General features: G+C 48.4%; 1 protein-coding gene across 1 annotated transcript in view; it reads left to right on the forward strand.

Annotated features, from left to right (window-relative positions):
- Positions 1 to 18,682, forward strand: part of tnfsf10 (TNF superfamily member 10) — a 30,037-nt gene extending 11,355 nt beyond the window's left edge. Inside the window, exons 2-5 of the mRNA XM_080186084.1 lie at positions 13,732 to 13,908; positions 14,351 to 14,396; positions 16,584 to 16,703; positions 17,601 to 18,682. Coding sequence (XP_080042210.1) covers positions 13,732 to 13,908; positions 14,351 to 14,396; positions 16,584 to 16,703; positions 17,601 to 18,043 — 786 coding nt within the window. The 3' untranslated portion in view covers positions 18,044 to 18,682. The remainder of the gene's footprint in view (positions 1 to 13,731; positions 13,909 to 14,350; positions 14,397 to 16,583; positions 16,704 to 17,600) is intronic.
- Positions 18,683 to 19,986: the final 1,304 nt, after the last annotated feature.

Consider the following 19,986-nt stretch of genomic DNA (forward strand, 5'->3'; position numbering starts at 1 on the left):
CGTCGTTCCTTAGATAAGGAGACCAATCCTGTACACAGTACTCCAGATGTGGTCTCACTGTGCCCTATATAACTGAAGCTTTTGTATTCAATTCCCCTCTCTATAAACAGTACCATTCTCTGAGCTTTCCTCATCACTCGCTGTACCTGCATACTAACCTTTTGTAATTCATGGATTTGGACATTCAGATCCCTCTGCATCTCAGAACTCTGCAACCTCTCTTTTATTCTTTCTGCCAGATTGGATATTTCATATTTTTACACATTATACTCCATTTGCCAGCTCTGTGCCCACTCACTTTACCTGTCTGTGCCTCTTTGTAGCCTCCTTATATCCTCTTTACAACTTACTTTCCCACCTATCTTTGTGTAATCAGCTAATTCGGCAACCATCCCTTCATCCAAGTAATTGCACAAAGTTGAAATCCCAGAATTGATCCCTGTGGCACGCCACACTTTACAACCTGTCAACCAGAAAAATACCTATTTATGCCTACTCTCTGCTTCCTGTTAGCCAACCAATCTTCTAACCATGCCAATGTGTTACCCCTACACCGTGAGCTTTTATTTTGTGCAATAGCCTTTGATGTGGCACTTTAATGCCTTCTGGGAATCTGAGTACATTACATCTACTGATTCCCCTTTATCCATAGCCTGATTACTTTGAGCTTATCCAAGAGCCCTGCTAGAACGTCTTTAACAATAGCTTCTAGTGTTTTCCTGGACGACAGATGCTGAGCACACTGGCCTGTAGTTCCCAGCTTTCAGTCTCCTTTCCGCTTATTGCTGTTGGGATCTTGCTGTGTCAAAATTCCTAAGCATTTCTTACTTTTACAACAGTATCATTTCTAAAATGCCGTCATTGGCAGCCAGGTGCTTTGGGATGTCGTGAGGTTGTGACAGGTGCTTTACGAATGCAAGTCTTCATTGCCTCTCCTCACATTCCCTCCACCCGCCCCCCCCCCCCCCCACCCACCCCCCACCTCCCCCTCCCCCGTAAGCACCCAGGCACATCTCAATATGGGAAAACAATATTGAAAAAACACCTTGGGGGAAAAAGAATGTGCTCCTGGTTTCAGATATACCTTTGAGAGTTGGGTTGTAGTTTGTGTGCCAAGGTGTTAAAGAAAAGCAGCCTTACAAATCTGGCCATTTGTTCCAACGATCATTGTTTGGAACGTTGTGAGAAAGCTCTGTCTGCTCACCGTTGTTTGAAGAGATGAGGTTGTCCTGCTAATTGAGTCTGACTGTTTGGATTGCCCAGAGAGTTGGAGGTCTTTGTGGAGCTGACACTTATTACCAAAGATGTAAGCCAGGCATAAAGGCTTTGTGTTCGTCCTCAGATCCCCTGAGCTGGTGAACTGTCAACGTGTTTATTGGGTTTTTAGGTGTGGAGGGATGGGCTCTGATGTCCGCGAGAGAGGCTGGGTGGACTGGGAACGGGATTGGGTTACATGGTCCCTCGAGCCTGCCCAGTCTTTCAACAAAGAACTTCCTCGTCAACTCCACATTCCAACCCTAGCCTCGTGAGCTGTGCCTTCGCTCTGTCACTCAGGATGGGGAGATGCCGGCGTTGGACGGGGGAGGGCACAGTAAGAAGTCTCACAACACCAGAATAAAGTCCAACAGGTTTATTTGGTATGGTGAGTTTTTACCTGACGAAGGGGCAGCATTCCAAAAACTCGTGATTCCAAATAACCCTGTTGGACTTTAACCTGGCGTTGTGAGGCTTCTTAGTTAGTCGCTCAGTGTAGCAGGAGCGGCGCTGATAGGAGGGTTAATGAACCAAAAATACTTGAAAAGAAAGCCTTGCATTTCTGTAGCGCCTTTCATGGTCTCAGACCTTCCCAAAGGGCATTACAGCCAATGAAGTGCTTTTTGAAATGTAGTTACTGCAGTAACGTCAGAAACAGAGCAGCCAATTTGTGCACAGTAAGCTCCCACAAGCTGCCATTGTGATAACGAGCAGATAATTAATTTTAGTGATGTTGATTGAGGGATAAATATTGGCCATGAGACCAGGGAGAGCACTCCCGTCTTTTTCAAAACAGTGCCATGGAATATTTTTATACTCACTCGAGAGGGTTAATAAGACCTCAGTTTAGAACAAAGAACAGTACAGCACAGGAAACAGGCCCTTCGGCCCTCTAAGCCTGCGCCGCTCATGAGCCCAACTAGACCATTCGCTTATATCCCTCTATTCCCAGTCTGTTCATGTGGCTACCTAGATAAGTCTTAAACAATCCCAGCGTGTCCGCCTCTACCACCTTGCTTGGCAGTACATTCCAAGCCCCCACCACCCTCTGTGTAAAATACGCCCCCCTGACATCTGTGTTGAACCTTGCCCCCCCTCACCTTGAACTTGTGACCCCTTGTGTTCGTCACCTCCGACCTGGGAAAAGGCTTCCCGCTGTTCACCCTATCCACACCCTTCATAACTTTATACGCCCTCATCCGAGAAACAGTGCCTCTGGCAGTATTGCCCTGTAGCGATAGCCGTGTTTCCTATGTTCAGGCTTTGGAGTGGGACCCAGAGTAACGTGAGTCAAAGGTGAGACTTATACTAACTGTGCCACCGTCAACAAACCCAGCAAGCTGGGCTTCGATGGGAAAGTTGATGGGTGGATGGGTTTTCTAACCTTTAACCTGTCTCTCCCCAAGAAAGTACTTGGCAGTTGATATTCAATCTATTTTGGCCGTGTTATGACCACACCTTCCTCAGCCATCAAGTCCTGGGGTGGAACTCGAACCTGGAGTTTCTAGTTCAGAGGCAGAGATGTTAACCCACTGCACCACAAGACCCCCCATAGCTGGAGCTTTGTTGCAGGGCTGATATTTTGAGGTTGGGTCTAAAGGGTCCAATAACCATGATTGTAGGGAGAGCACAGAAGCTGTCCTCAGGGTCCTGACCAAAACTAGTCCCTCAATCCACATCCGATCGTGGGATTTAGAATCACTGAACCTCTACACTGCAGAAGGAGGATATTTGGTCCATCGAGCCTACACTGACAACAATCCCACCCAGGCCCTCAGCCCGTAAGCCAACGTATTTATCCTGCTAACCCCTCTGACACAAAGGGACAATTTACCTTAGTCAGTCAACCTAACCCGCACATCTTAGGAGGAAACCAGAGCACCCGGAGGAAACCCACGCAGACACGGGAGAACGTACAAACTCCACATAGGCAAATCATCCAATCGAACCCGGGTCCCTGGCACTGGGAGGCAGCAGTCCTAACCACTCTGCCACCGCGCCGCCCCTTATGCTGCTGTTTGTGGAATCCTACTGTGCACTAAGAGGCTGCCACGTTACATCATTGGCTGTAAATTCGAGAGTTCCTTTGGTGAAAGGTGCTGTACAAAAACACAAGACTTTTTTTTTGTTTGCTTTATTCCAATCCAATCAAGTCAAATTAAAGCCAATTCAGAGTCCCAACGAGTTGGGACATTCCCGATCCAAGCTGACGAGACAGGGCTCTCACCTCCCGTCTCGGGCTTGACCTACATGGTCCAAGCTGACTGGAGTAGGTGTACCTCCTCCTCCAAGGCTTGATCTCATTTGCCAAAAGGCCGAGATGCCGCTTTACAAAATTGCTTCAAATGAAGCTGAAATGTAACCTAATAACTTCAACCAAGCACAGCATGTCGATACTACACTTGATCTTAGCCAAAAGGCTGAGTGTAAAAACAAGACTTTCTTTGCACGAGTGATGACCCATCATAGTATACCCCAGCTAACTGGCAGCAAGCTGGCACAGATGGTTAATGGGGAAGTATTCACATTATACCAATGATGATAAGCAGAAACAGGGTGACCTCGCTTAGCCAGTTTCCTGATTGGAATTACGACGCTGGATGCAGAGGAAGATGAAGCAGACATCCACAGGGGAAAATATCAGCTTGTTACAAGGTTCAGTGAGTTCAGTAACTAAGCCCGAGCTTGCAGTGGTTTATATTCACTGTCAACAATAGCTCAGCACCACAGAGCAAAGTCAAGTCCAGACAGATGAGTTCAGCTCTCACTCATCAGCAACAACCTCCACTGTCACTGCAGGCTCTGCAGAGACCCGTATGAGATCGGATTTGCATCCAAGAGGCATTGCCAACTTGGTGAAGAGCCATCTGTGGTTATTTTGACAAAAACAAACACTGATGGATGTTGCTGAGGTTCGAAGGAGGAGGGAGGCTCTTGAGAAAACAGAACTGCTCTTGATCGTAACCACAGGTCCCTGCTTGTCCCCCCTGGGGAAGCTTGGGGCTGATTAACAGGGGCATTCGAGGAAATCAAAGACTCTGGGCTGAATTTTCCTGGAATTGGCACAGGCTGTGATACCAGGCAGGGGTAGTCTCAGGCTTCGAAACAAGAATAGTGAGAGGTGGGTATCACAATGTATTGCTTGTGGGACGGTCTCCAATTCACCCGCCCCGCTGCCAGTTTAGCCTCCTGAGGATCAGGCCGCCATTTTTAATGGACGCCCCACCTCAAAAGGTTTCACCCTGGATCCTACCCCCTTTCAGCACTGTCGGGTCAGCGTCCCAGCCATCGACTCTGTCTACACTTCCCGCTGCCTTGGCAAAGCATAATTAAGGATCCAGTGCACCCCGGACATTCTCTCTTCCAACTTTTTCCAACAGGAACAAGATACTAAAGTCCGAGGTCACGTACCAAACGACTCAAGAGCAGCTTCTCTCTGCTGCTGTCAGATTTTTGAATGGACGAACCTCGCATTAAGTTGATCTTTCTCTACACCCTAGCTACAACTGTAACGCTACATTCTGCCCTCTCTTCTTTCCTTCTCTATGAATGGTATGCTTTGTCTGTATGGTGTGCAAGAAACAATGCTTTTCACTGTATACCAATACGTGTGACAATAATGAATCAGATCTACTCAAATCACAGCAAGACCCTTCCACCCCAGAATGCGGCACTCACCTGAGCTCCCCCAGGAGGCCTGCTCGCCAGGTCCCTGCCTTGGGAGACCAATCCGGTTCCACACCAGTCTTCCGTCATGCTGACGTGGATGATTTGTCCTGACAGGAACAGGGAGTGGGGGTAGATTCAGCCAGAGGCAATGATAATAAGGCAATTTATTCAAATAATGTTCCTGACATGGAACATTGGGAAATGTACCCTGTTACTGAGATGTCTGAGAGTCCAAAGATGTGTGGGTTAGGTTGATGGGATGTGCTAAATTAACTCTTCTTGTGCCAAAAGGTTCGAGGGATTAGCAGGGTAACTAAGCAGGGATAGGGCCTGTTTGGGATTGTTGCCAGTGCAGACTCGATGGGCTGAATGGCACTGTAGTGTTTCTACGATTCTATAATTCTGTGACAGGGGTTGAAGGGGACAATCACGTCACACGCTCACACTGATGTGAGACGGGATTTGGCTGTTGTCAGGTGACTTTTCCGTTCCCATCACTGAACTTACCCCAGGCGATCGGGAGCGGAACCTGCCGACCCAGGGGCCGGATCTTCCAGTTCCGCCAAAGGTGATCGCCATGGCTGGTTTCCCAGTCCCGTAGGCATCGGCAGGACCGGGAAATCATCCCAGTGGCCAATGGCGAGCCCCCTCTGCTGTCGGGGAACACAACCAGGGGGTGTGAGAGGAGATGGAGGAGCATCAAGAGTGAACCAGGTCCCTTGGGTGTTTAGTTAAAGACTAAATGAAGTCTTTATTTCATCGGAATGAAAGATGGGAATGAAGAGTGTTTGTGTGACAATCAGGAATCATCCAATTCAGTAACAAAGATATCAGGGACCAATGACGAGTGTGTGGGGGGGGGGGGGTGGGGGTGCAATTGGAGGCAGCGATCATGTGACAAGACCTTCTAGAATGTTCCCATTCAAAGTGGCAAGTCACATTGGGTCCATGGTCCTGTATTGATGAGAGTTATAATTGCCACATTCCTGAATTCAGAACCGTTGAATTCCTACAGGGCAGAAGGTGGCCATTTGGCCCATCAAGTCTGCACCAACTCCCCAGGCACACCCCCTCGGCTGAATTCCCCTAACCCCACCCATTTATCATGGCCAGTCCCACTAACTTACACAGCTTGGGACACTAAGGGTCAATTTACCATGGCCAATCCACCCAACCTGCAGAGTTTTGAAGTGTAGGAGGAAACTGGAGCACCCAGCTGATCTTGATCAATTGGGCCAGTGGGCTGACGAATGGCAGATGGAGTTTAATTTAGACAAATGCGAGGTGATGCATTTTGGAAGGTTGAACCAGGGCAGGACTTACTCAGTTAATGGTAGGGCGTTGGGGAGAGTTACAGAACAAAGAGATCCAGGGGTACAGGTTCATAACTCCTTGAAAGTGGAGTCACAGGTGGACAGAGTGGTGAAGAAGGCACTCGGCATGCTTGGTTTCATCGGTCAGAACATTAAATACAGGAGTTGGAATGTCTTGTTGAAGTTGTACAGGACATTGGTAAGGCCACACTTGGAATACTGTGTGCAATTTGGGTCATCCTATTATAAAAAGGATATTATTAAACTAGAAAGAGTGCAGAAAAAATTTACTAGGGTGCTACTGGGAATTGATGGATTGAGTTATAAAGAGAGGCTGGATAGACTGGGACTTTTTTCTCTGGAGCGTAGGAGGCTGAGGGGTGATCTTATAGAGGTCTATAAAATAATGAGGGACACAGATCAGCTAGATAATCAATATCTTTTCCCAAAGGTAGGGGAGTCTAAAACTATATGTTTAATGTGAGAGGGAAGAGATACAAAAGGGTCCAGAGCAGCAATTTTTTCATACAGAGGGTGGTGAGAGTCTGGAACAAGCTGCCAGAGGCAGTAGTAGAGACGGGTACAATTTTGTCTTTTAAAAAGCATTTAGATACTTACATGGGTACGATGGGTATAGACGGATAGGGGCCAAATGCGAACAATTGGGATTAGCTTAGGGGTTTTGAAAAAGAAAGGGCGGCATGGACAAGTTGGGCTGAAGGGCCTGTTTCCATGCTGTAAACCTCTCTGACTCTGTTACTTACCCGGAGGAAACCCACACAGACACGGGAAAGCATGCAGACTCCACACAGAGAGTGACCCAAGGCCGGAATTGAACCCTGATCCCTGGCACAGTGAGGCAGTAGTGCTAACCACTGTGCCACTTTGCTGCTGGAATTATTTTCCTTCCCACATATTTGGGTGAGTGCACGAAGTGTTAATGCGAACACAATACCAGCAGCTGTGGTGGTGTCAGATGGAATCGCATCAGGGCTTGTTATTGTTCAGTGTTTGACTGCTTGTTGCAGCTCTCCCATTGATGGCGGATTTCGACACGGGGTTTTATTCTAGAAACTACCAGCTGCTGTTGTGAATTTGCCATTGAGTTTTGATGACAAATTCAAAGCTTCCTTTCTTTGGTGCTTCCTCAGCCGGGGAAAGCCTATTTTACCCCTGTCACGTGGCCACAGGATTTGTCAATGTAGGATTGAAGGGCCAAATGGCCTCCTTCGGCACTGTAGGGGTTGTCTGATTCAATGCTTTGGTGAATGGGCCTTTGGTTATCCTGTGGCCTCGGGCTCTGTCATTGCCCACACAATCGGGATGAATTGGGGGTCAGGCTTTGTGACGTGGCTAACAATGGTGGCGAGGACCTCCTTGTCGCTGCCACCTTTACAGACGGCGAGGTGCACGGGAGGTGAGGAGGGGGTGGGGGGTGGGTCTTCCTCCATCTGCTCTGTCATTGAGGATGCTGTGGATCGCACTTTGTCTGCCTTGCCATCATGGTGCCCTCTGCCGGAATCAGGGAACTCCCGGTGTTATTCCTCAAGGAATCTCCGGAGCCCACAAGCCTCTCCACCGTGTCAAAGTGGCAATCGCAGAGAGACTGAACCGTGCGACCAGAGTGAAAGCTCAGTTGTATCCGTGCATCCTTTTCAGTGACCTCAAAGCATTATCTCTTCCCGCATCTCATTAGCGAGATATTTATAGCATTGTAAACACATGTTACAGTTCATATCTGCTGGGTTAAACATCCCCATTGATGTTTTGGATGATGGAATCACAGGTATGTTGGTGAACATCAATCGGTATTGGTGGCGTAACATTTCCCCGGCACCCACAGTAACGGCTCCAGATTTATCTCATACCTGTGGTGGAGGGGGTCGAGGTGACATAGGTCCGAGCCCAGGTGTGAGGACTCTATCCCCAATCTCTGTATGCTTGAGACACGCCAAGTCCTGTTTACCCTAGGCCTCTGGAGTCCAGTGATAAAGTTTTTAAAATTTATCTATTAGAACCACAAGTAGGCGCACATTAACACTGTCATGACGTTACGGTAAAAATCCCCTAGCCGCCACACTCCAGTGCCTGTTTGGGCACACACCACCGAGGGAGAATTTACCACGGCCAGTGTACCTGACCAGTATGTCTGTCGGACTTGCGGGAGGAAACCGGAGCACCCGAAGGAAACCCACGCAGACATGGGGAGAACGTGCAAACTCCGCACAGAAAGCGACCTGGGGCTGGAATGGAACTGTGCCCCTGGCACTATGAGGCCGCAGTGCTAACCACTGTGCCACCGCGCCACCCTACCACCGCCTGGGCTTGCCTTTATGCACTCTGACCTCCAACTCTTGTTTGATGTATTCCTGGAGGTTTAATCAAATGCCACCCCCTACCCCAACCACCAGACCGGGTTAAACTCCCTCTTGTTCCATCTCTGATAGATTTTTAACAAAAATGTTCAGAGAAAATGTGAAAAAAAAGACCTGAAAATGCAAAAACAAACTCCTGTGTGTTCTCTCCTGTATGTTACTTGCAATCTCCTCCAAGAGATCAGTTTATAATTCCTGGAAGAGTTGGCAAGCTGAGTTGGAGCTCATGGTTTCAATGGAGTCCTTTCACAAGTGCTGTGCATGCTGGGAAATCCCACCACCATTATATTCTCTCACCTACTCCTGTAATCCTGTCAGGAAAACAGCCAGGAAAATCAGAGGGTGGTTCTGATTTGTCATGAACTTGTTTCTTGTAATTGGCACAGATTAATTTTACCCCCAGAAGCCTTTCCATTCTGCAGCATCACACATCCAGCAGATATTGGTGGGAGTTCTCTGATTCCGATCTCCCCGCCAGCGAGAATGGAGAATTTAGCGCTCAGCCAAATCCCTGTTCACTGCAGTGGGACGGGAGAATTCCAGCCATGGGTGAGATCAAAGAATTCTGGCCAGAAGCTTTGCACTGCTGCCTTGAATCTTGAGAAACTGGGCCCTGTACTAGTGTGAGCTGCTAATGTTGTCAGGCGTGTGAGAGGATGGGGACACACACACAATGCAACTGCTGAGTGACGGAGTGTGGATGTACTGCTCGAAATCCAACACAGACATCTGTTCATTATCTCAATGCTGAATATGGGAGCTTGCTGTGCCTGGTGCATTTTCCCTACAGAACTGCAGTGACAAACAACAGCAATATGCAATTATATAGCACCTTTCATTCAGTAGTTCCCCCATAGGTGTTTCACAGGAGTGAATGCCGGGTAGAATCTATTAGAGCATGTGTGCAAAGACTTTGTCAAAGAGGTGTTATCAAGAAGGAACCAAAAGGAGGAGAGAGAGATGCCGGAATTCTCTCATCCCATCACCACTGAAGCCTCACTGACAGTCAGGCAGGAATTTCCGGCTTTTAGACTAACGTGGCCAGAGAATTCCACCCAGAGAGAGAGAGAGAGATAGGGGATGGGGAGGGGTAGGGTAGCTTGTAATTTTCTGGAAAGCACTTTGAGACATCTTGAAAGTGCTGAATAAATGCAAGTTCCTCTTTTATACATTCCCACTTCCTATCATCCATCGCGAAACTTGTTATGCAACCCAACCTCTGGTGCATTTCCCAGCATTGAGACCTGCTCAGCGAGTCAAACCTGAAACTCTACATTGCAGGTGTTCTCGGCTGGATATAGCAATAACATCAAAAAGCAGCCAAGAATTTGCATTTCTCTAGCACCTTTCACAACTCAGGAAATTCCTGACCCTTAATTCAACGCGCTGTTGAATTGTAATCACTATTGTAACAAATCCAAATCGTGGAATGGTTGCCAGCACAGAAGGAGGCCATTTGGCCCATTATTTCTGTGCTGGTTCTCTTCAGTTCACTCAATTGCACACCCAGAGTCACAGAACACTACAGTGCAGGAGAGGTGCTTCGGCCCATCGAGTCTGCACCAATGCATGAAATGCCCTGACCTGCCCCCCTAATCCCACTTGCCAGCACTTGGCCCATAGCCCTGAATGTTATGGTGTGCTAAGTAGTCATCCGGGTACTTTTTAAAGAATGTGAGGCAACCCACCTCCGCTACACTCCCAGGCAGCCCATTCCAGACCTCAGCACCCTCTGGGTAAAGAGGTTTTTCCTCACATCCCCACTAAACCTCCCACCACTCACTTTTAACTTGTGTCGTCTTGTAACTGACCCTTCAACTAAGGGGAGCAGCTGCCCCCTCTCCACCCTGTCCATTCCCCTTCCACCACAGAGAACAGTCTCTCTCGATCAATTCTCTCCAGATGTCTCAAGATTTTGAGCATAAATTATCAAGTCTCCTCTTGGCCTTTTCTAAGGGGAACAAGCCCAACTTAGCTATAAGGCCTTCACCCCTGGAACCATTCTCACAAATCCTTCCTGCACCCTCAGAATTGAACACAATACTACAGTGAAGGGGAGGCAGTGGCGTCTTGGTATTGTCACTGGACTAGTAAACCAGAGAGAAGACCTGAGATGTGGGTTCAAATCCCATCAGGGCAAGTAGTGAAATGTGAATTCAATAAAATCTACTGGTGACCTGGCAGCCATTGCTGTAATAACCCATAATGCCCTTACCAAGTCTGGTGACATGTGACTCCAGACCCATAGCAACTGAGATGGAGGACAGTTAGGGATGGGAAATAAATGCTGACACATCCTTAGAACATAGAACATAGAACATTACAGCGCAGAACAGGCCCTTCAGCCCACGATGTTGCGCCGACCAGTTACAAAAACTATGACCCACTAGCCTATACCAATCCCTTTTCGTCCATAAACCTATCCAGAGATCTCTTAAACGCCCCCAAACTAGACGCATTTACAACTGCAGCAGGCAGGGCATTCCAATCCCTCACCACCCGCTGGGTAAAGAACCTACCCCTGACATCCGTCCTGTAGCTACCCCCCCTTAATTTAAAGCCATGCCCCCTCGTGCTAGCTTTCTCCATCCGAGGAAAAAGGCTATCACTATCCACCCTATCTAAACCTCTAATCATCTTATATGTTTCAATAAGATCCCCTCTTAGCCGCCTTCTTTCCAACGAAAACAACCCTAAATCCCTCAGTCTCTCCTCATAGGACCTCCCCACCATACCAGGCAACATCCTAGTAAACCTCCTCTGCACCCTCTCCAACGCCTCCACATCCTTCTTGTAATGCGGGGACCAGAACTGCACACAGTACTCCAAGTGCGGCCGCACTAGAGTAGTGTACAGTTGCAACATTACACTGCGACTCCTAAATTCAATCCCCCTACCAATAAACGCCAAGACACCGTACGCCTTCTTAACAACCTTATCTACTTGATTCCCAACTTTCAGGGATCTATGTACACACACACCTAGATCCCTCTGTTCATCCACACTATTCAAAGTCCTCCCGTTAGCCCTATACTTGACACATCCTTGGAGTCAAAGTGGAGGCCAAATGAGTGTCTTATAAAGGTTCACTCACCATAATGTCACATTTTTGTACTCAGTGCCTCTACTTGTAAAACCCAGAGTTCTGTTTGCTTTTTAACCACTTTCTCAGCCTCTCCTCCCACCTTCAATAATTTATGAACACATACTCCCAGAACACTTCATCCCTGCTCCTCCTTTATAACTTTATCTTCTATTTCATTTTGCCTTTCCTCATCCTTATGACCAAAATGAATCAAATTCACACATCTCCCGATTGAATATTGTCAATGACACCAAAAATCCTCCCTCCTCCTCTTCCAAATAGCCTTTTAATTTTGAGTTTAGAAGGATGGGGGGAGAGCTAATTGAAACTTACAGAATACTGAGGGGCCTAGATAGAGTGGACGTGAATGTTTCCAATAGTGGGAGAGACTAGAACTCGAAGGCGCGACCTCTGAGTGAAGGGACGCTCCTTTAAAACAGAGATGAGGAGGAATTTCTTCAGCCAGAGAGTGGTGAATCTGTGGAACTCTTTGCCGCAGAAGACTGTGCAGGCCAGGACATTGAGTGTCTTTAAGACAGAGATAGATAGGTTCTTGATTATTAAGGGGGTCAGGAGTTATGGAGAAAAGGCAGGAGAATGGGGATGAGAAAAATATCAGCCATGATTGAATGATGGAGCAGACTCGATGGGCTGAGTGGCCTCCTCCTGCTCCTATCTTTCCATGTTTGAACCAACTTGACTTTCAGCAGATGTACCTGCTGGAAAGACTTCCAGAAAGAAATACCATTGGACTCCGCACAGCGATGCAGCAATATGAAGTTATTTGTGTTCTTTTTGAGTGTAAACGTGGGTTGCTTGGGGGAAGCTCATTCGAGAAAAACATCATCAAGGTCACATATACAGAAGAGAAATAGAGTCAAGTGACTCCTGGATGGAAACTCAGCTTTGGTTTTAAGTGGCTGTTGATCTAGAATCACAGAAGGTGATCTGAGATCAAGATAGGCCATTCAGCCCTCGAGCCAGTTCTGCTAACTACAACATGCTTGATCTGTATCTGAACCACATTCTTCTGCCTTGCCTCCATTTAGACAGGTTAGGTGAGTGGGCAAAATCTTGGCATTTGGAAGATAATGAAGGCCGATGTGAAGTTATGGACTTTGGTAGGAAGTATAAACGAGTTGAATGTCATTTGAATGGAGAAAGACTGCAGAAAGCTGCAGCTCAGAGGGATTTGGGGATCCTGGTACATCAATCACAGAAAGCTGGCATGCAAGTTCAGCATGGAATTGGGAAGGCAAGTGGAATGTTGGCCTTTATTTCGAAGGGGATGGAGTATAAAAATAGGGAAGTCTTGCTAAAACTATACAAGGTGCAACGTAGACCACACCTAGAATATTATGATCAGTTTTGATCCCCTTACTTCAGGAAAGATATAGTGGCATTGGAGGCAGTTCAGAGAAGGTTTGCTAGGCTGATCTTGGGTGTGGAGGGACTTTCTTATGAGGAGAGGTGGGGGTAGCATGAGCCTGTGCTCACTGGAGTTTAGAGGAATGAGAAGCTGTGTTATTGAGAAATATCGGATTCTCAGTGGCTTGAAGGGTAGATGCTGAGAGGTTGTTTCTTCTTGTGGGAGAGTTTGGGACTAGGGGGCATAATATCCAAGTAAGGGGGCTGGCCATTTAAGACAGAGATGAGGAATTTCTTTGCTCGGAGGGGAGTGAGTCTGTGGAATTCTCTACCGCAGAGGGCTGTAGAGGCTGGGTCATTAAGCATTTCAAAGCTGAGATAGACAGATTTTTAATCAGCAAGAGAATCAAGTGTAGTGGGAATAAGGTAAGAAAGTGGAGTTGATGATTATATCACATCAGCCATGATCTCATTGGATGGTGGAGCAGACTCGATGGCCGAATGGGCTATTTCTGCTCCTATGTCTTATGGTTTTATGGTCTTTTGTTTCCCTTGCCTGATGAAAATCCATCAGATCTTCTCAAACTGAGGACACTGGTGAATTGGGAAGAGGTAATGAGATACGCAGCACTGGACTTCACCACACATCTTTCATGCTACGTTCCAGATACAGGCGACCTACTCCCAGAGCAACATGGCATGCTTGATGGAGGACATTCTGGATCATCACCCTGGGCCCATGGGGGATGAGGAATTCTACGCCTATCCCACCAGGGAGAAAGCGGAAGGGAACGAGGAGCTGTGCTGGAAATTCCGAGAACAGGTCCAACAGCTGATAGAAAAGGTACGTCAGCAAAATTAACCTGTATTTGTGTAGCGCCTGTAAGGCAGGAAATCACCCTGAGGGGCTTCATTAGAATGTTATCAACTATGACTCAGTTGGCTGCACGGCGTGTTAATGATGCGGAGCGAAGCCAACAGCGCGGGTTTAATTCCCGTACCAGCTGAGGTTATTCAGGAAGGCCCGGCCTTCTTACCTCTCGCCTGAGGTGCGGTGACCCTCGGGTTAAATTGACACGAGCCACCCCTACGGTCAATTGGGAACGTGGCAACTTCATCTTTCTTCAAACAAAAACAGGGAATTCCTGCTGAGGATAGGTGACCGGAAACCTGGTCAGCGAGGTTGCGACTGAGAAGCGTTTTAAATTCGGAGAAAGAGGTAATGAGGTTTATTTGGAAATATATTTATTTTTAATGCTTACTTTTGTTATGAAATCCTTTTGCAGACTATATCCAGTCAATATGAACAGGCCATGTCTGTCATTGTAAAAGGTAATTACTTTTTGATTTTCTGGATTGATATCTTCTTAAGACAACTCTTAGGGTTTGGGAGATCTGCTTCAGTTTTGATGGGTGAATTTGAAAGTAAGTTTTATCTGGCCAGGTAGACAGGGGCTGCGGTTCCAGTCCGAGAGCCAGCAATGTCTCAGCAAGTAACATTCCTTCCTCTGAATTATAGAAGATCATGTCTTCAAGATTCAGTCCAGAAACTCGAGCACTAAATCTAGGTTGACAGTTTCAGTGGAGTACCGAGAGAGTGCTACACTGCCGGGTGTACCTGTCTTTCAGAAACTACAACACTAAGTCACTCCAATTGAATAGAGTTCCATCTTCCCGCTCAGGTGGACATAAGGAGATCTCATGACACTATTTGGAAGAAAACCAGGAGGTTCCCCCCAGGTGGCCTGCTCAAAATTTGTACCGTTAACCAACATCACAATTTGCACTTCTTTGCAATAAATTACATCCCCCATTTCCCAGTCTGACTCTCCCTGAAATCTGTTTGCTGTCCTCCCCAGTGTTTACTGCATTCCAGTTTTGCATCATCTGCAAGCTTCAAAACTGGGCGGAATTTTTCCAAAAGATTCAAAGTGTTGAATTTGCAGGAAAACGAGAGTAAATTCACGTTTTTTTTTTCAGTGGGCGTTCAGACTAGAGTCTCCCGCACTCTGTGCACCGCAGAGATCACCAGCATGAATAATGTTAGATCGCAGGGGTTGGGGTCCATTCCCACTTAGGAGACTGAAACCAGCGGGTCTCTGTGCGTGTGCAATGGCCCCGAACCGTCAGCCTCCCCTTTTGCTGGCCAGCTCCGTCACTGGCCAGCCTGGGACCCCTGCAGTGCTGACCACCCCTCCCAAACCCCCTACCCTGATAGATCCACCCCCCACGCCAAGCTTGCCCCCATCGCTGGTCTCCCTCCTGCCCCCATCGATCTCAGCGACAGAGTGGGGGTGGACCCTGCCCCCAGGAGGGCCCATCCCCTTTGTGCCATGCCCAGAGGTCACAGGCAGGCAAGGCCCAAGAGGCACCAACCCCACCACTGCCTGACCCCCTGGGTGCTCCCGATTGTCCCCCACCCACTTCACTGCAGTGGGATCGGGCTGCTAGTTCCCCGAAAGTGTAACCCCGGCTGGAGTGAAATGGGAGGGGTTGGGGGTGGAGAGGGGGGAGGGTGCGGAGGTGGAAGGGGGGGTGGGTGGCAGCCCTGCAGGCGTCCCGGGCTGGCTGGCTGAGAATTAATTCCTGGCCCGCTCGTAGCATTTAAGTAATACGCTCAATACTATTTGAATGCCAGCCCCGCCTCCCAGCCAGTTTCCGACGTGGCACAGGCGCAGTTCGCAGGAACCCTAAAAACTTAGCGCAGCGGGATGGGTGAATCACGGCTCTGTGCACCCCGAGTCCAGCTCTTCCGACCAAGCGTAACCCTCCCTCCTGTCTGGAAAACAACCACTGCGTCCTGCGCCCTGCCCCTCAGCCAGGTTTGTAAACACGTTCCCACAGCTCTGTTGACCGCACTTGCTTCAAATTTGCTGAGAAGCTCTTTATGCCATACCGAGCCCTTTGAAAGTTCAAGTACACCTTCAACACCACCAGCACCATGAGGTGGCGTTGAGATGGTACCTGTAGTTGGATGGCCAGCTGGCACTCTCTGGGCTGTGTTTTCTGGTCTCATAGAACATGGAACATGACAGTGGCCCTTGATGTTGCGCCGACCAGTGGAACCAATCTAATGACCCTCTCACCCAAACTATTCCAATGTTCTCCATATGCCTATCCGTTGACCATTTGAACGCCCTTAAAGTTGGCGAGTCCACAACTGCTGCAGGCAGGGCATTCCACGCCCTTACTACCCTCTGAGTAAAGAACCTACCTCTGACGTCCGTCCTATAATTACCACACCCCTTAATTTAAAGCTGTGTCTCGTCCAAAGTCAAAGTTTGTCCCCATTTACAACAGCTCCCCTGGTGGTGGGTTTGGGAACCCCGGCCTCTGTGAAAGATGCCCGTTCACCTCGCAAGGAGTCAACATCTTCAGCAGAGAAAGGTGGGCGTGGAAATGGGGGGAAAGCAAAGGTGAGGAGGGGAGAGAGCGAGATAGAGAAGATGGAGATAAATTGGACACTGCGTCTCTCCCTGAGGTAACCAACGGACTCTTTCTCTTTTCTGCTTTCTTTAGGTGAAGTCTCGCGTTTACTTCCATCTCTGACTCGGTCAGAATCAGGCGCCCAGCTATCTGTACAAAAAATTGCTGCCCATCTGACTGGGAACTACAACACTAAGTCCCTCCAATTGGCAGGTGAGACATCGGCACTCAGATTCTTTAACACTGATCTCCCACTGGAAGTTCAGCTTGCGCTCTTCTTCAATGTTAACTACTTTGATGAACATAAGAACAGGGAGCAGGAGGTGACCATTCAGCCCCTCGATCCAGCTCTGTTATTCCATTACGAGCATGGCTGATCTCATCTTGGCCTCAACTCCACTCTCCCATTCTCCATAACCCTTCAACCCATTACTAATTAAAAATCTGTCCACCTCTTCCTTAAATTTACTCAGTGTCCCACCTCTGCCAAGATCTGGGGCAGTGAATTCCACGGATTCACAACCCTTTGAGAAAAATAGTTTCTCCTCATCTCTATTTTAAATCTGCTACACCTTATCCTAAAACTATGACCTCTCTCTCTCTAGGTTGTCCCACAAGGAAATAGGGATTGACTCTCAGATGAGGTCATCTATGTCACTCACAAGGACAATAAATGCTAACCAATAGTGGAATTCCCCTAGTCACCACACTCCTGTGCCTGTTCGGGTACACTGAGGGAGAACTTAGCACAACCAATGCACCCTAACCAGCTCGTCTTTTGGACTGTGGGAGGGAACCGGAGCCCCCGGAGGAAACCCATGCAGACATGGGGAGAGCGTGCAGACTCTGCACAGACAGTGACCAACACCGGGAATCAAACCTAGCTCCCTGGCGCTGTGAGGCAGCAGTGCTCACCACTGCGTTCCAGACCCCCAGCTAATAGAAGCTGCCTCCCAGTGTCTAGCCCACAGCTCCCTTCAGAACTTTGTGGGTTTCAGTGAGATCGCCTCTCCTTCTAAACTCCCGAGGAGAGTATATGCTATGTTCACCATTGGTGGTAAATCTTCGGCCTGTTTGTGTCATTTAGCTTTTACCGTGTGAATGTTACAGGTCCAATATCGAAGAAACTTCAGGGGCAGAAAATCCAGACGTGGGAGCCCCAGCGAGGCCTGGCATTCCTGCACAGCGTGGAGTACAAGGATGGAGAGCTGATTATCCCAAAAACAGGACTGTATTACGTCTACGGCCAGACCTATTTCCGATACCGTGAAGCCTCAGACTCCGGTTCGACCAGCTCCCTGTCTGTTTCCAGAAACACTCAGATGGTGCAGTACATCTACAAGAACACCGCCTACCCCGAACCTATTCTCTTAATGAAAAACACCAGGACAACCTGCTGGGCCAAGAACAGGGAGTATGAACTGCACTCCATTTACCAGGGCGGTGTGTTTCAACTCAGCTACCATGACAGGATATTTGTGACTGTCAGCAATATGAGCTGGATTGATATGGCTGCGGGATCCAGTTTTTTTGGAGCGTTCTTGGTCAGTTAGACAGCAGGTTCGGGAGGAAGTATTATGAATCCCCCACTGTCCACTTGATGTACTTCCCTTGCGTCGTGACAGATCTTGAAGAAGATTGAGTGGCGATCAGCTTAACAAGTTGTCAGTCACAGATTCGAAGACGCAAATCATAGTTGTGTTCTCAAACAGTCCCTCAGTCTGTCGATCCAGCTGCAGATACGCATGGGGGACTGGACCATGGGGTCAGTACTCATGTCTCCCCTGGGACCTGGGCCCGTACCGACTCTTCCTGCTGGCTACAGAGGTACAGCAGCGAACGAGTGGTCAAGACCCAGAGTTCAAAGTGGACATTAGACCTTCAGTAGTGTCTTGGGTAAACACTACATTGGTCACCTCCAGCAGAACTCCAGAAAGAATGTGGGAAATGGTGCCAGGAAGTGCAAACAGTAAGGTTATGGGTCTGAACAGACCAGAGAGAGCTTTACTTTGCATCTAACCTGTGCGTGACCTCACCTGGAAGGAGTGCTGAGTGTTGTCACCAAATCTCCAAAGTTTTTCTGTTCCCCTTCACCCTGACAAAGGAGTTTTGAGGGGTAATTTCACGATCCCTTGCCAACGGCTGTGAGCTACAGATGGAGCCAAGGGCTCGTGAAATATATCCCCCCCCCCGCCCCCACCCCGGCCCCACCCACCCCACCCAACCTTCCCTTTGCTTATTGACACAAAGAAGCCAAAAGGATTTCTGACTTCTTACAGGCGAGCCAAAATTCGCCCAGAACCGCTGCTCCAAGTTGCCAGCGCCCCCCGAGGGGCAGCCAAAGCGGGAGCGGCCACGTTACAGCTGAAGTGGCCTCCGTTGCCTCAAACAGGAAGCCTGGTTCCACTACCCATGGTGTTCAGACAGTGAGCAGTGTGACTGATCAAATGTAACGGTTCGTTGGGTCAGTGTACACTACATCTAATAGGCGAGTGTGGAATGTGACAAAAGGAGCCATGTACGTTCCTCCGTGGAATAAATTTCACCCAGAATGGATTGCTGTATGTGTGTATATGTGTGTATATATGTGTGTATGTAGACAAAGCTTTATGAGTGTATATATGTACAGGAAATGTTATTTTTTTCACTTGGTAAATAAAGCTTTTCGGTCATCCCTAGCCATTCTTGGTGCTGCTGACCCAGTGATTCCAGGAAGGAAATTTGGGCCATGAGAGAGTGTATATCTGTGAGAGAGCCACTCAGTCTAATCGCAGGAGAGAGCTGTGCCAGAAGCTGTGACCTTCTCTTCCTCTCAGCCGATTCCCCTGTGGTTACACACAGAGTATTCCATTTCCCCAGGGACGCGATTTCCCTGGGGCGATCCATTCCCAATTGTCTTTCAAGCTTGTACCCCAGCTGAGAAGGTGGGACACATAGTCCCATACACAGTCCCACACACAGACAGACACAATACCACACACAGTCCCACAAGTAGATGCTCACACACACAGTTCCACACACACTCTCCCACAAACAGACACACACACACACACACATACACACACACACACAGCAGGGCGGTACGGTAGCACAGTGGTCAGCACAGCTGCTTCACAGCTCCAGGGACCTGGGTTCGATTCCCGGCTTGGGTCACTGTCTGTGTGGAGTTTGCACATTCTCCTCGTGTCTGCGTGGGTTTCCTCCGGGTGCTCCGGTTTCCTCCCACAGTCCAAAAGATGTGCGGGTTAGGTTGATTGGCCATGCTAAAATTGCCCCTTAGTGTCCTGGGATGTGGAGGTTAGAGGGATTAGTGGTTAAATGTATAGGGGTATGGGGGTATGGGGGTAGGGCCTGGGTGGGATTATGGTCAGTGCAGACTCGATGGGCCAAAGGGCCTGTTTCTGCACTGTAGGGTTCTATGTTCTATGCACAGACAGTGCCACACACACTGTCCCAAACATACAGTCCCACACATTGTGCCACACACACAGATACA

This window comes from Carcharhinus amblyrhynchos, chromosome 3 (assembly GCF_965287045.1).
Source record: "Carcharhinus amblyrhynchos chromosome 3, sCarAmb.v2.hapA, whole genome shotgun sequence".
NCBI lineage: Eukaryota > Metazoa > Chordata > Chondrichthyes > Carcharhiniformes > Carcharhinidae > Carcharhinus > Carcharhinus amblyrhynchos.